Source organism: Tachypleus tridentatus, chromosome 2, assembly GCF_004210375.1.
Source record: "Tachypleus tridentatus isolate NWPU-2018 chromosome 2, ASM421037v1, whole genome shotgun sequence".
Classification (NCBI taxonomy): domain Eukaryota; kingdom Metazoa; phylum Arthropoda; class Merostomata; order Xiphosura; family Limulidae; genus Tachypleus; species Tachypleus tridentatus.
In genome coordinates, this window is record NC_134826.1 from 135,819,756 (window position 1) to 135,836,722 (window position 16,967).

The 16,967-nt window shown below is 33.5% G+C and overlaps 1 protein-coding gene across 4 annotated transcripts in view; it reads right to left on the reverse strand.

Moving 5' to 3' along the window:
* Window positions 1–5,319: 5,319 nt before the first annotated feature.
* Window positions 5,320–16,967, reverse strand: part of Mettl4 (Methyltransferase like 4) — a 45,977-nt gene continuing 34,329 nt past the window's right edge. For 2 of the 4 annotated variants that reach the window (XM_076491252.1, XM_076491251.1), the window contains exons 5-8: window positions 15,012–15,186; window positions 12,032–12,215; window positions 7,947–8,038; window positions 5,320–5,759 (exon numbers count right to left, since the gene is read on the reverse strand). In XM_076491252.1, the coding sequence (XP_076347367.1) occupies window positions 5,691–5,759; window positions 7,947–8,038; window positions 12,032–12,215; window positions 15,012–15,186 (520 nt within the window). In that variant the 3' untranslated portion in view covers window positions 5,320–5,690. The remainder of the gene's footprint in view (window positions 5,760–7,946; window positions 8,039–12,031; window positions 12,216–15,011; window positions 15,187–16,967) is intronic. The other 2 variants (XM_076491253.1, XM_076491255.1) reach the window with 2 other exon arrangements.

Sequence of the window (16,967 nt, forward strand, 5' to 3'; positions counted from 1 at the left end):
AACAGTGTTTTTTATAGATTTACAAAGCTTTTAATATTAATCTGATTAGTAACCATTATTAAGATAAGGGATCTGTAAAGAATTTTTATACAGACCTAAACATTAAGACTATGGGCCCTGGGGCTTAGCCCCCTCTAGCCCATACCTAAATAAGCCACTACCAAACTGTAATACAGACCTAGACTGTGAATAATACGTTAACATTAATCTACCAGCTTTTAACAGAACGTTCATCTAACAAGTGTATCCATTAATGAATGTTCTCCAAATTAACAAATGATTCGCCGAACAATAAAAAAAAAAGCGCCACTTTCAGATTCGAAAACATATTCCAAGAAGGTGCAAGGCTCGTCACTCCTCAGAAAAAGACAGAACATTATGAAGATAGTGTGTCAAATACAGAACCTGGACCACGTGTTCTGAATAAATTGGAGAGCTTCTGAAACGAGTGTACTGACTTCTACAGGTTCTCAGCAACTTCGAAAATTAAGCTACATTGCAAGATTATTTAACATTAAAAGACATGGAGCACGAGATTAACAGTTCCCGGATGTTCTTCAAACAAATTCGCCTAGTAAAAACTATTAGCAGTTGCAAACTGCAAACAATATTCCAAGAAGCTGTCAAGGCGCATCATTTTCAAGCCTACTCATAAAACATTGAAGAAGGGAAAGGAAATCCTTTAAAAAAGGTCAGGGCTTAACAGGTCACGACTGCGCACAACTTCGTGCAGGATCTATCTACTTCGTGAATGAAACCAAATTCAAGATGCATATTCTGGCCTGTGAGGAACAAGTGGATGGAGGTTGGACTGTAGGTTTCACGATTTGTGGAATAGTTGCTTATCTAATAATTATTATATAAAAACATCTTTAATTTGTAAATAAATATTGACGTGTGTAATTATTTTACAAAGGTTCCCGTTTCTCCTTTTTTCTTTTTTAAATTGGTACGACATAATTTAATCATTCATTATACGAATCTCTGTCTGCAGTTGGTTGTGTGGTGTTTTTTGGCGTAAAGCAACTTGGCTATCTGCGCCAAGCATCTGGTAAAAAGTAACATCTTTATAAAATCTGGAAATAGAGTTAAAACTAAAAAAAGTCTCCCGCTGATACAGCGGTAAGTCTACGGATTTACAACGCTAAAATCAGGGGTTCGATTCTCTTTTATGGACTCCGCAGAAACTTAAAAAAATCAAATATTAACTTAAAATAATTAAATAAGCCCATGGCTCATAACCATTTTAAAACAATTAAGTTGGACAGTGTCACCATCGCTAATGACACTATCCGTTGTAAGGTGCAAATCCATAGAAAATACACCTCTAAGATGGTGAGACCGCTAACGGTCAAAACGACGGCTCAACATGTTCTCTTCGGAAAGAGCTGTTGTAAGCCGTCCAGCGATAGCTACACTGTACTGTTATATGGTAAGGAACTTGCTGTGAACCAAATACACAGTGAGAAACACGTTGCCCGCGCTATCTGTCTATCGTGCCACAGTACAACCACAGAAAACGCAAATCGTTCTTGCAGAATGTATGGCTTAAAACGATAAAATTTAGCATACGTGTTTTATTAACATTATGTCATATGATAAAAGTTATAAAAGTATCTCGGTTATTCATTGTTTTGTTTTATTTTGAATTTCTCGCAAAGCTTCACGAGGGCTATCTGCGATGAAGAATAGACATCTCGATAAGACGATGGAAAATAGAGATCTGGGTGTCGAATAATTACCAAGAATATGAATAATAGAAATATGGGTGTGAAGTGTTCGGTGAGGCAACGAACAATAGATATTTGGGTGTAAAATAGCACAACGACGAAAAATAGAGAATTGGGTGTGAAATAGCAAGAAGTTGAAGAATAGAGATCTGGGTGTGAAATAGCAAAACGATGAAGAACAGAGATCTGGGTATGAAATAATTAGCAAGACGATGAAGAACAGAGATCTGGGTATGAAATAATTAGCAAGACGATGAAGAACAGAGATCTGGGTATGAAATAATTAGCAAGACGATGAAGAATAGAGATCTGGGTGTTAAATAGCAAGAAGTTGAAGAACAGAGATCTGGGTGTGAAATAATTTGCAAGACGATGAAGAACAGAGATCTGGGTGTGAAATAATTAGCAAGACGATGAAGAACAGAGATCTGGGTATGAAATAATTAGCAAGACGATGAAGAATAGAGATCTGGGTGTTAAATAGCAAGAAGTTGAAGAACAGAGATCTGGGTGTGAAATAATTTGCAAGACGATGAAGAACAGAAATCTGGATATGAAATAATTAGCAAGACGATGAAGAATAGAGATCTGGGTGTTAAATAGCAAGAAGTTGAAGAACAGAGATCTGGGTGTGAAATAATTTGCAAGACGATGAAAAACAGAGATCTGGGTGTGAAATAATTAGCAAGACGATGAAGAATAGAGATCTGGATGTGAAATAATATCAAGACGATGAAGAATAGAGATCTGGATGTGAAATAATATCAAGACGATGAAGAATAGAGATCTGGGTGTTAAATAGCAAGAAGTTGAAGAACAGAGATCTGGGTGTGAAATAGAAAGAATTTGATGAATAAAACGACTAGAGAGAAGACAGCTAGTCATCACCACCCATCACCAACTCTTTTACCAACGAATAATTGGATTGACTGTCACATATAACGACCCCACAGCTAAAAGGACGAGCATTTTGGTGTGACGTGGATTCGAACCCGCGACCCTCGGATTATGAGTCGAGCACCTTAACCATTTGGTCATGCCGGGCCAAAGGATATAGAATATAATAATGTGTTGACACAATGTTGATGTAATAACCTTGGCTATAAAATAGGAGGCTCCTTAGTAAGAGGTATCACGAGAGGTAAACCAAGAGGTAATTAACATTTTACAGAAAAGATAGCTTTGAGTAGTCTAAAAGGTAATAATAACTCGATTATAGAGGTTTTTGTTATTATAAATAAAGGTGTGTACGTTACATTATAACACACCCACGGCTTAAAAGGCGACCATGTTTGATGTAACAAGGATTCGAATCACCCACCCTCGGATTATGAGTCGAGTGCCCTAACCACCTGGCCAAGCCGGGCCTTTGTTTTTTTATAAACCACATTAAACATGAACTTATTCATGATCGCAATTTCATAAACATGGAAGTACACACGTGTGTGTATTGAAGCTAGAAGTGAAAATGTATTTGGACAAATATTAAGAACTGCAATTCAAATTAACCTATTTATTGTCCTCATTCTACAAACGACGTGCGGAGTTTGTTTTATATTTGTATTCTATCATTCTATGTTGCGGATTTGAGTTAATTATTCGGCATTATTCTTAGGCCCGGCATGGCCAACATTGTTGAGACGTGCGACTCGTGATCTGAGGGTCGCGGGTTCGCATCCCTGTCGCGCCAAACATGCTCGCCCTTTCAGCTGTGGGAGCATTATAATGTGACGGTCAATCCCACTATTCGTTGGTAAAAGAGTAGCCCACGAGTTGGCGGTAGGTGGTGATGACTAGCTACCTTCCCTCTAGTCTTACACTGCTAAATTAGGGACGGCTAGCACAGATAGCCCTCGAGTAGCTTTGTGCGAAATCCAAAAACAAACAAACGAGCATTATTGTTGCTGTGGGTTTGATTGTTGAAATGTTTGATACACACCCGAGTTTATAAGCGTTTTTTGTGTATTTTCAGACGTTTTATTGGCGATCTTCTTTAGAATAGTACGCTACTGAAAATCACACACTTCGATATTTTTCTACTGGCGACTTAGAAACAACAGCAGACCTTTCTTATGGTCAATAATCTCCATCTAGTGTTAGAAAGTGAAATTATCCAAAACTGTGTCAAAAATAAACAAACCTATTTTCAGGAGATCGAACCACACCTCGGTTCACTCCCGAAGTTTTTTTCATTTATCCAGTTATCCTTGGTCTTATGCTTTCAAACTCGCTATGAGGAAAAAAACCCATCGACCCGGTTTCATACGCATATAAGGCTTGTCTGTATAATCCTTTAACCATTAGGGTTATGAAAGAATCCATTTACCGTATGTGTTAAAATTACGGTATGGAATCATTTATAAGACGCTAAGCTAAAAGTATTTAATTTGCTCTATTATAAATTAGTTCAATGATACTTTTCTAAAAATCTTTGTACAAAAAGAATACGTGAATTTCACTTGCTAAGCTCTCACTCAGAAAATGACATACAAACCTCTAATTCTTCATAAGACCACTTCTCTTCTTTATTCGATTTTAACCAAACTGATTTTTCGATAAGAAATGTAAAGTTTCGCAATATTTCCGTTGTTACTTTAATTATTAATCGCAAATATATGTTAATTCACTAATGTACAAAAGTCCACATTATAAAACTACTGTTGTCCCTTGACAGTTACTAAACCCTAATCATTATGGTAGATTTAACATTGAAAGATCATAGTTTACGAGTTTTATTCGTTTTGGTCTAAGCTAAACATTTAGAAAATATTTTAAGAAATTATTTCATTTATCATTTTAAAGCTTTCTTTGCATTTTGTAGTAATTGAAACAAATTTTAAGAGGGTCTTGCTAACAGCTGATTGTTTGTTTGTTTTGAATTTCGCGTACAGCTACACAGGGACTATCTGTACTAGCCGTCCCTAATTTAGTAGTGAGAGAAGGCAGCTGGTCATCACCGCCAACTCTTGGATTACCCTTTTACCAACGAATAATGGGATTGACTGATATAGTATAACGTTCCCACAGCTGAAAGGAGGAGCATGTTTGGTGTGACGGGGACTCGAACTCGCGACTCTCAGATTACGAGTCGAGCGCCCTTACCTCCTGTCCATGCAGTGCATGGAAAGAAAACAAAAAGGTGAACTTCCATTCCAGTTCCAGGTTTTCATGTGTGGTGTATGTAACTTTAGTTACTTTTTAATAATTTTAATACAAATGCAGGTTGTAAAAATTATTTTAAGAATAAAATATACGTACGTCAGATAGAAAAGTAACAGTTCTGGAATCAATGTACCTATACTAGTGCCATCAAGAGTTGAAATCACAAATATGTTAATATTTGTTTAACATTTCGAGTGCAAATGATATCAACATTAAATGCTATTGTTATTACATTTCTTACAAACCGATGCTCACAGTTGCGAACTTGAACAAGAAGTTAATATTTTTAAGATACTAACCAGTTTATGTGTACATGTTGATTACTGAACAACGGGAATATCGTCTCAAGATCAAAACACATACTCTGATTTCACGTTTTCACCAGGTTGGTGAACTGTAGCAGAAATACATGGTTAACTACGGAGAATACACACCAAAATTCTTTAATATTTATTTAAAAAATAATACATTTCATAAAACAAAGTTGATAAATGTAAACTATACAAAAATATCGTAACTGTACACTTTACCATAAACTTGATAGTAGGAACTACCTGACTAATCAGAAATATGACAAGTAGTTAGTTAATTATATTGATCAAAAGATTTTTGAAACTAAAATCTAACACAATAGTATTATGGAACATTCCTTCCATAATGCAACCGTGAAATTATCAATTACTTTTGACAAGTCTATACCGGAATAAGAGTTTTTGTTTGCAAAACAATTTATGTTCGATTTTTGTTCACTACAAGTTGTGTGAGAATTCTAACATTATGTTATACCCTCCTACCAGTTCAGTTTTCACTCTCTTCTACAGTTGTAAATATTGGTTCAAAGCATTCTATGTTTTGTAACTTCAAAACCTGTAAAGGACAATATGAACTAAATCAGCAAAAATGAGGATCATATAAAAAATGTTTTTAAACTCAAATACAGATGACATCAAACAGAGAAGAAACCTTTCATGATTTATTTAAGACCTCCGGTCAGGAAAAACTGACTCAAATTTAAGGAAGAAATGTTAGAGCCGAAAAACAAATTGAAGGCACCAGCTTACATAACCTTAATCCAATAATCCAAGCTAAAAACCTTTTTCTTCTGATTGTAAAAATATACTCAATAGTGAAATCTGTAAAATGTCCTACCAGGAACATAAACGTAGACAGATTGGAGACTGTGGTGTCTGTAGATGCTACTTACCTTTGGATTCATACTCGAATAAAGTAAACCAGATTAACTGGAAGTGAAGAAATGATGTTGAAAGTAGAGAAAGAAAAGTAATGGGGAAGGACAATTGACCTAAGAGGTCAAATATCAAATTATATTAGAAGAAACAAATATGTACGTTACTGATTCTGGAGAAGATGGAAATGATGAAACCTCTAAAACCATTATTGTTATATACAGCTATACCTTTTTCAATGCGTCATGGATTTCAAATCTGAAAAAAAAGATAAAACGGTAGAGTCAAATACTTTTTTTCCTACCAATCAGCACCTTCTGTGGCATATTTCAAAATTTAGAGCAATGTCTGTGGGGAGAGGGTCAGTTTTTCAGGACCAGGGGTCTTAACTTGAATATCATGTCATGCAAACAGAAGACCACTTCTAGAGACAAGTATTATGTTAAAATGCCCTTCAATTGACAAAAAAATTTTATCCACTGAATTAACTAAGCTATGCACCACATCACATGAACAAAACTCCAGAGATACATTTCAGATGTTCATCACGTCAAGTTAATGATGAGACATTCTACAGAGACAAGTACTGATAACAAAGAGCTTTTCTCTAGGTAGTTAGTTAAGTTGTACTAGGTAGTTATTTAAGTTGTACAGAATGTCACGTTAACAACAAGCTTAAGAGAGATGTATTTAAGAAGTACATCATGTCAAGCTAACATCACATTAGTTTTTCTCTAGATAGTTTATAATGGTATAATAAATAGCACTGAATAATTCAATAAATGTAGATGTATGTATTAAATCCTATAGAAAGCCAGAATACTGGTCCTGTAGTTAGCAGAGCTTTGCACCTCCAGCTTCTGATTCCTAATTTATCAATGGTGCCTTATCTAGCAATGGCCATGAATCCCTTTGAAAAGCATTACAACATGTGTATATGTATCACTATTCAAAATTTCTTTTATTTATTGATTAGTACAAACTTCTGTGATTTGTTATTAAAATGCATAAACAATTTATCAAATATCCACAGATACTACCATTTCTTCCCCGGCTAGGTAACCATCCATACTATTTACTACAGTTGGTCTTCTGTTCTGGTTATATCATGGAAGCAGTGTGCCTTTAAATGACTTGTGTTGATGTTCCACATCAAGGTTCTTCATTATATTGTGTACTGCTGCTTGAGCCATTGATCTTTGTGTTTCTGGATTTTCATCTGTTACAAGTCATTCCACTTTGATTACCATGACTAGAATAAGACTTGTTGGAGGTCTCTTTCTGGATGGTCCTGATGCCCCAAGTTGTTCATGTTCCTTCATTTTCTAATGCCATTATGTATGAGGAACATCCTTATATTGGCTGGTTTGGTTGTTTGAAATTTTCTGGCACAAAGCAACATCCTTATATTGGAAATTTTAAATTTCTAATGTGAACATATCTTTATGATGTGAGAACATGTACATTATTATTGGAAGAGGCTGTTTTCATGCACTTTCCTAAGGTGATCAGTTTTTGGTAGCATCTCAGTACGTGCGAAATTAATGCAACACTGATATATACTGCTCCAGGTGACTTTATAATAGCTGTAGTTTTTGTGCAACTTTCTGATTTATATATTCAAAATTGCTTTCACATAACACACTTTAACCTCCCTGTATCTGTTAAAAAAGTGATGGTATTTTAACAAAACATTTTTCTAATCTGTTAATGCATATGAATTGCATTTTAATACACGGACCTGTGATGACCCAAAGATACCATATTAATCACTGATGACTATCAAAGAATTTACAAAAACAATATTCACAAGTCAGTAAATTTCACACAGACATTACCAGAATTAAAAAGAGAATAAACTTCTAACCTCATTACCACAACTGGTCCAGTGTGGTAATAAGTATCTGGCAAATAATTCCAGGCCTTTGGCTCCTTCTGGGAGATAAGATTTCAGAACTTCTGTTTAAAAGCCAGCAGATCAGAGTATCAATTAACATATCTTAGAAACTCTCACAATTATAATGTAAAGAAAATTTATGAATTGTAACCATACAACCAAGTTCATGAAGAGCTTTTCAACTATTATTAACTTAAAGTTTTTATATAAAACTATAAATAAATTATACAAAAAATACAACTGAGAAACTTTATTCGATGTATAAGAATAATTTGAATAAAGTACAGATTAGATAGAAGTTCTAGTTTACGCATTGTGCCCAATTAATCAATCTTACCAAAAATCAAGAAATGGTTCTGATTGTTTCACTGGAGATGTTGAACTTTTTTAATCAGACTGCAATGGTTACAAATATGTGTACTTGATTACTTAGGTACAATTTCAATTTTATTTATTAATGTACCCTTAACTCAGCTACAAAACATTATTTTAATACCTTGTTCATTCTAATACAAGCTACAACAATAAAAAAAACCATACAAAATGCACTAATTTGAAGGGCAAGATGCATATGATTAGCAACATGAAATGGAAACTATAAGAAATTAATCAATGAGAAAAAACTGCTTTAATAAGCAAACGACGTGTTAAAACAACAAACACCTTAACCTCATATCTCAAACACCAACAGATTTATTAACAGTAACATCAGTAATACTTCAAATTATTTCCACTGTATATCATTTGTAGGTCATTACTTCAATTATTCCACTTCTCCTTAGCAGTCAAAAAGTATCTTATTGAAAATCTTTAATCTGTGAAATTCTGATAATGAAATATAGTTTCTGTGTATAACAGTATCCATGGTAACTTACAATTTCATTATTTTAACAATTCAATCAGACAAATAATTAAAATTCTTTCCCTTGAGAGAGATGCTTTTCAAAACTATCATACATATGAAATTAGGAAATCTACATAATTACATTCTAATAGACAGCAAGAACAAAATAAATAATTACAGATGAAGTCAGTGGGATCATTGAAGGGTTAAAACTTATACTAAGTTAATCACCTACATAACAGAACTGGTACTTCTTTAAAATTTATGGGAAAAACCCTTAATGGAAATTGTGAAAATTACCTTTTACACACAATTCTTAATTTAAAACACTGAATTATCTTATTGGCATTATTCCAGGTCCTGCTGTTTGTTTTTCTTTACTGAAGGTTAGACAGTTAAATTACATAAACAGGAACTCACAAAGATGGGATGTACAGTTTTATTTCTGACATATAAGCATATATTTAAAGAATGGTTTTTCAAGCAAAATTAAAACCAGATTAAAAGAAAATTATTCCCATCTTTTTGCAAACAAATATAAACAAATTCAAAACCAAAGAAGCCTAACTTATACAGCAACTAAAACTAAAATTAAACCAATATAAAGGAACACCTTTGTACCTATACTAATTAATAACCTAACATCCAACTGCAACGCCCCCTACAATCCTGTACCTGTTTCTACTCTCGTCGGTAAGACGTGTCCAGCAACAGTCACTTGCAAACTCTTTCTTTCTTAACCTGACGATGACATAGGAAGGTCAAAACGTTGTTCTCTTCTCATCAATAAAAGTGTTAATATACATACCAGCCATTCTCAAATACAAATTTTAATTGAAGATTTAAGGTAGCAGGACACAAGTGAATATTGTTAGCAGTGCACATGTGACGGTATTGATGAAGTGCATATCATATTGTTTACAGCACATGTGGGGATATTTTTTGCAGTTCCTGCTTATGTAATTTAACTGTCTAACCTTCAGTAAAGAAAAACAAATAGCAAGACCTTGAATGATGCCAATAAGAAAATTCAGTGTTTTAAATTAAGAATTATGTGTAAAAGGTAATTTTCACAATTTCTATCAAGAGTTTTCCCCTGAATTTTAAATAAACTCATTTCTATTGCAAGTATAAATAATGAACATAATCATTTTTTTTAATTACAAAGATATATTCATACATTTTAAAAAAGTATGTTATTTTCTTAATAAGAAACTCTGAAAGGAAAAACATAAAATACCACATACATTAGTTTTGTTTTACATTTACTGGGAAATATAATTCCTTACTTTATACACAGAAAACTTTCCATAATAGAATTATGGTTTTGAATAAAAACTCTTTTTGCACTCAAATTCCTTTTATTACAAAATCGATTCTTGAATCCAAAACAAGAATTTAATGAGAATGGAAAAATAAAACTGTTTCACTTACAGAAACATTATATAAGAGAAAATATTTATAGAAGTATATTTTAAAAGTATAAAACTCTCTCCACAAATTAATTAAATACAATGTAGATAGTTGATGTTGAATATTCTGATACAAAGTGTATTTACACATGTGACAAACATACCTTTTACAGTAATAAAGTGTATAAAAAGAATCATGAGAGAAAATATGAATTACTCATCATGTGGTTTGAACTGTAAAGTTTTCATTCAGATAAGAAAACTGTGTAATTTATACAAACAAAGCATACATCTCTATCAAATAATCTAAATTAATTTAATTAATTCATTTATTTATTTTTACGACTGCTTGTACTTGAAGTGTAAAATAGAATACCATTCTTCCAGTTGATTGGTTGGTTTGGTTGTTTTCATCCAATACAACTAGATTATGCAAGCTAAACAACCAGTAAAAATGTAAAAGTAAATAGAGTGAAAAATTAAACAATGTACAAAAGTGAGATGAAAGTCTCAAACATAATTTCAAAAGCCAATGGCTCATAGCAATTTAAAAACAATTAAGCGGATAGTGTCCAAAATCAGGGGCAAACCCATAAAAAAGACGCATCCAAAATGGTGCTGCTGCTCTTGGTTGTAAAATGCTGAACACTGTGGTTTGGTTTGTTGGTGATTTCTGGTGAAAAACCAAAAAACTAGACTATCTGCACCAAACACCCAGTAAAAATGTAAAAGGATAGTTCACCAGCACTTAATGGAAAAAAGCAAGCAAGTTATATGTGCCAAACAACCAGTAAAAAAGTGAGCCAACCTTGGTATAAAAAAAAGGAACTGTTTCTTTCTGTTGTTAAAGCAAACCAATTCCCTGTAAAAAGTAAACATTATATAAGGTAAAAAAAAAAAATGCAAATGTGCCAACAAATATATATTAGTCAAAGTAAACAAGGTAAAAATGGTGCATGTCAAAATGCAGGATTTGCATTTTTTTTTAAACCTAAGTAGAATTGAAAAGATCAACTGCCCGTTAAAAGCTAAAAACACAGTCTAGATGAACAGCAGCAGCACCACCACCAATGATGCTGTCCAAAGTCAATGGTAAATTCTAAATGTAAACATGGCACGACAGAAAAGCATGGGCTATTGTGACTTGAATGACTAATGCATTGCATAGCCAGAACAAAGTCCTCCTTCTGATCTTATCACATTGCTTACAGCAAGTTCACTGCTAACTGGCACAAAACCGAGCCTCGAACATAGGACCACAGTTCATATGTAAGACAGGTACATGAACAGGTATGATCGTGACAGTACCAGAGCAGATGGACTTAAGCTGTGATGTCAGCAAGCTTGTTCCTGTGAATACCAACATGGCCAGGTATAAAAAACAACAGATAAAAACAGAAGATAAAGAAAAATATGCCAGCCACTTTTGAATATCAATGAAAACAGGGTAGGAACTAACATGAAGCAATTACAGAACCAGTAAAGACAAGCAAGTTGGTGCAAATAGTACAATCCGTGTTCTGCATGTTTTCTTCCATGAAAGTTTCTTCCTAGCTGTACTTGTACCTATTGTTGGGCAAGTTTATTATAGCAGTCATCCTAAATGCAGTTTAAATATGCACCAATTGTATAAATTAAAAGGATGTTTGAGTGACTGTTCTTTATACGAGAAAATACCACATCAGTGATAAACCACATGAATTAAAGAGAACTGGTTTATCTTTAAAACACTGAAACTATTTTAGAAAATTCGAAGCCAGTATATTTCAATCACTGATCAACTGAAGTACAACACTTACCAGACAGAGGAGGTTTATGAGAATGAACAGCACTAGGAACACTGACAAGCACTTTGTCATCTTCTACTAGCTGGAATGATTCCATGTCATGACTGTCCACAAGAAACCTGCCAATTATAAGGTTTTCATAGGGCTTTTTGTGTCGATTACCAAAAGGATAAACTGGTTCCCCCTTCTGTGTTACCTGACATGAAAAAGGATAAATACAAACATATTGTCCTTAAAATGTCAAACATAGAAAAATAAATACTGAATGTCAGAAGGTGAACACATAGAAAACCCAAAGCAGAAGTATACTGGGTCTGAGATCATTTCAAAGGTTACAGGTACATTGCTATTATCTTAACTTCAAAATTACAAGGAAGAAAGAATTGGGAATTATATAGGGAATTATGAAGTTTTTTTAAATTCCTGAAGCCAAGTTTAATGGTATCAGCAGGAAATTACATGCAGGCTCACATCTTTGATGAACAACAAATAACACAGTGTAAAGTTATTTGTGAATACCTAAACCAACATTGCATTATACCTTTTGTTTTTCCTTTGCAAATTTCAAAACCATCAATATTTTGTTGATGCTCCTCATTAGTTGCCTAGAAACCTTTCTTCTTTTACAAACTAAAAATGGAAAATTTTCACAAGAATACTGAGACTATGAATGAAAGTTTCACAGTGTCATAAACATAAAGTCTTGAATATATATCCCACGTCTTAGGAGCATTAATTCACAGATAACAGAAACGCTTGATTTAGACTTAAACAGTTCATTATATTTATTCATAAAACTACAGTTCAGTATTTTCTCTCCAAGTGGTGCTGTTGATGAAATGATTAAAAATTACAAGTTTTAAAAATATAATAGTTGATACAAAACTATTCAAATTCTGCTAAGCATTACCGTTTCTTAATGTTAACAAATACTGAATGTTGAATTTTACCAAATTTGTGAGGAATTTTTACATTTTCAAGAAATGAGTGAGTTATTTTTCACTCTTAGTAACTTTTTTACTCATGAACACTCACCAAATCCTCCAACAAAAGGTCTTTGCTAAAACAAAACACTAATTGAAGTGGTTTACATGTTCCACACTCACAATATGTTTATTTATTATCCAACCATGTATCAGAAGTAATTTAAATCTGAAGAAACTATAACATGAATGTAGATGTGAATCAAAGTGTTCCTTCATGTAACTGGATGTGATACAGAAGCCATGCAAAAGAGACAGCATGGAAATGGCCAAACCTAATACAAAATAGGTTTGCTCAAACCCCTTATAGTGAACACAAAATCAAATTCTGAGTTTTGCACCAAATGAAACAATCCATAATACACTAAAACATGCTAGTTTGTGGTAAGAGAGAGCCTGTATTATGATGCTGCTGATTCAGAATCACAAACAGGATCATTGATATTTGGGTCAAGGTCTTCTAACTCAGACAATCCAAGACTGAATGGTCATGTTTTTCATGGATATGCTGAGGTTTTATCTTAACTTTAGAGGTCATTGTAGCACCAACAAATAAACGTAGATGAATGTAATTACATTTTGATAATTGTGAAGTACATGGATGAGATATTGGACATTTACCTGAAGTCATACATTGGTGTATTAGCAGCAGGACATTGACACTATTAATAACAATGTCTGGCCACACTGTGCTTGGGATACAGAGAAGTTTCTTCAGGAGACTATTGTCAACAATGTGAGAGCTGCTCGATCTCCAGACACAAACCTAACTGAAGGTGTCTGGAACACTCTTCAGCTTTCCCTGTTCATCCAACGACTCTTCAGGAGCAGAGTTTGGTTGTTTAGCATTTACTAGTGCAAAGCAACTTGGCCATCTGTGCCAAATAGCCAGTTAAAAGGTTCATGACCAGGGAAATTCACTTATAGAGGAATAGAACTATCTTTCACAAATCAATAAAAGAGGCTCATTAGAAGCATATGAAAACTCGGTCAGACAGCAACCATGCTTTTGGTGGACATATTTACTCTTGATACGTTGCACTGTTTGACATTTTATGATTAATCAGTAAAGAAACACTCCATAATCAAAATGCTTCTTTCAGAAAGTGTATTAATTTTCATGTCCAGATGCATAAAGATGTATTGTGAAAACCTCAACACAGTTTATGTTTGAGAACATGTAAAATAAAACTATCAACTGCTTACCAGTCATTTAACATTTGTTACATGCATTTTGAAAACTAACCTCTTTGCAAATCCTAAGGATCATATAATTTCACTCCCTGATTGAAGCATTCCATTGCTATGTTTTTGAATTATGCAAATAAAATGTGAATAACAAAATAACAGGTAAAACAAATGTTCCATCTTAAAGTAAATTTGGAAGTCCTTCTTTCCATAAACTAATGAGAAAATTAAAAGTAATTCTGAAAAGAAATGTTACAGAAGTGATTAAAAATAAATATACTGGTAATTGTTTTTTCTATTGAAGTAAACTTGGAAAGGAATAATGCTCAAATCTGCAAAGCATACATCTAAGTTCTCAAAAAAATAAATTAAAGAAAAATTATAAAAGCTTAAGGACAAAGCTGGAAGAAATGAGTTGAGTACTGTGTGACAATCTCAAAGGTTGCATCAATAAGCACTGACCTCTCAAAGCACTGAGACTGGCTGCCTCACAGGTTGTAAAAGAGAGGTCTTTTACTTGTGTCATCAGTAGCTTCTTAAGCTGAAAAAACCTTGAGAAATAAAGAGGCCAACATTCATGGGTGAATGAATGCAAGTCTCCACCATGCAATCCCAATGTGGCCAATTTTGACACCAAAAAACTGTATAATACACAAAAAAATCAAAAACTGTTTATATCATTGTTTGGGACCTGTGTGTAGCCAATAGAAAAAATAACATCAACAGCATTTAGAACTGAGACTCAGTTTGATACATAAAACACAATGCGGCTTACCATACTAACACGAAAAGAAATTTAGAAAGAAAGCTACGACACATACCTTTACCCAGTACCAATCTGCACAGTGGTGTACTGACCAGTGAGGGAAAAGTTGGTTTTTGATGAAACTGATCTGATTGTCATTATTGGTAGACCACACCAATACTAAAGTTCCTGGTTTGGCAAGATGAGGGACAGGAAGATCACATAATTTTTCGTTAGCCACAACAGGATACCTGTTTTAAAATTACCAGGAAGACACTTATAATCAGTCATCCTTCTACAAAAAAAATAAATGGTTGTTGTATATATTAAAACACAATAAAAGTAACAGCATAGTTGTTCTAGTGTAATTAATAATTAAAAATTATTTCAGTCTTCATGATTTAACTGTTTCATTAAAATGTAAATCTATGTTCTCTTACACACTATAAAGAAAAAGATGAAACAAACTTAACAAAAGTCTGAAATCTAACAAACTATAAACAGTTTTATAGAGATGAAATAATCACAGTTGTTATATTTATATTTCATGAAAATTAGAGTAATGTTATTACTTATAAACAAGATGACTCCAATCCAGTTGTCCAGAAACTTGAGTGATTGATTTCGAATCTTGAATGCAACACAACAGACATGGGTGAAAAAAACTCATGCATAATAATTACTTTTTAGTTTTAGTCACCAGCCCAGTTGAGAGTTTGTTTGCAGTTCTGAATAGTACATTACTACTGTAACAAGTAGAAACTATGCTAGAAATAATAATGATTGTTATAATGTATATTGCAGGTACACATACTGTGTGGCTTCATCTATATATTTATGCAACCATTATAATTACATGACCGTAAACAGCTATTTGAGACATAAAAATGTTCAGTTTATTAATCTATTCAACGAAATGGCACTAAACTGTTCAAGGGAGTATAGAAACATTTGTTTTAAAAATAAGGACCATGAAAAACTTAAAATTATCCCATTTGTTCTTCAAAGGATTGGATCATAAAAGGATCAATGCACAACTTCAAAATCATACAAGTTAACATTTTCCAACTCTGAACATACCTCACCTAACTTAACAGCTTTTCTTTACTTGTGCTGCCCTCTTTTTGCACAATTTTCACTCCCCACTAACCTCGATGCTCCCATCTACCCTCATGATTTTTCTGTAGTGTCAACCAGCAGTGCCATCTCTCCATGCACTCACTTATCACACAACCCATCACTCTAGTATAAAGGAAACTGCCAAAAGGTGATGTATCAGCAGGTTTCAAGAATGTTTCCTGTAAGGAAAGACAGATGGGATGACAGGAATCAATCAAGTCTTTAATGTTATCCTCATCAGAATGGAAAGTTCAACAATAACACTGTATCCAAGTAGCTTTTTTACCTAGGTGAAGGAGAAATGGGGAAATTACCCTTCTTTTCACAATCATTCCCCTTTCGATTTATTAGAAGAAGGTCTGCCAACCTCCATGGATCATGCCCTGGCTTGAATTATAAGGTTTCTGTTAAAAGTACACAACACCTGCTGATTGATACTAGGGAATTAAAAGCCAAATTGATACATTGGAAGTGAACCCTTCAACCACCACAATCCTGTCATCACCTTCATGGATCTCTACACACAGCAAATATGTAAGTGGATGTTCAGATCCCAGTGAAGGTACACTAAAAAGGCAGAAACCTCTCTCGGAGGTGTCCTCACCATGTACAGGCATCCAGAAGAAGTAGTGCTGCATGTTTACTTATATTTCACTTATTATTTATCACAGCAAAATTAATTTTGTTGAGAGATAACTATGTGAAATATTTCATAAATGATTACAATCTCTGACTGTAAGAAGTTTCAGTGAAACAACTGTTTGTGTATTTATTTCCAAAACTTGAAATTAATAAGCAACATATTTCTTTTATTAATCACAAAATTATTTTTTATTGCATATCTATTTCTCAGAACAATTATTTAATATTACACTTTAAGATTAAAACAAAGGTTATAGTATATGTGTGTATG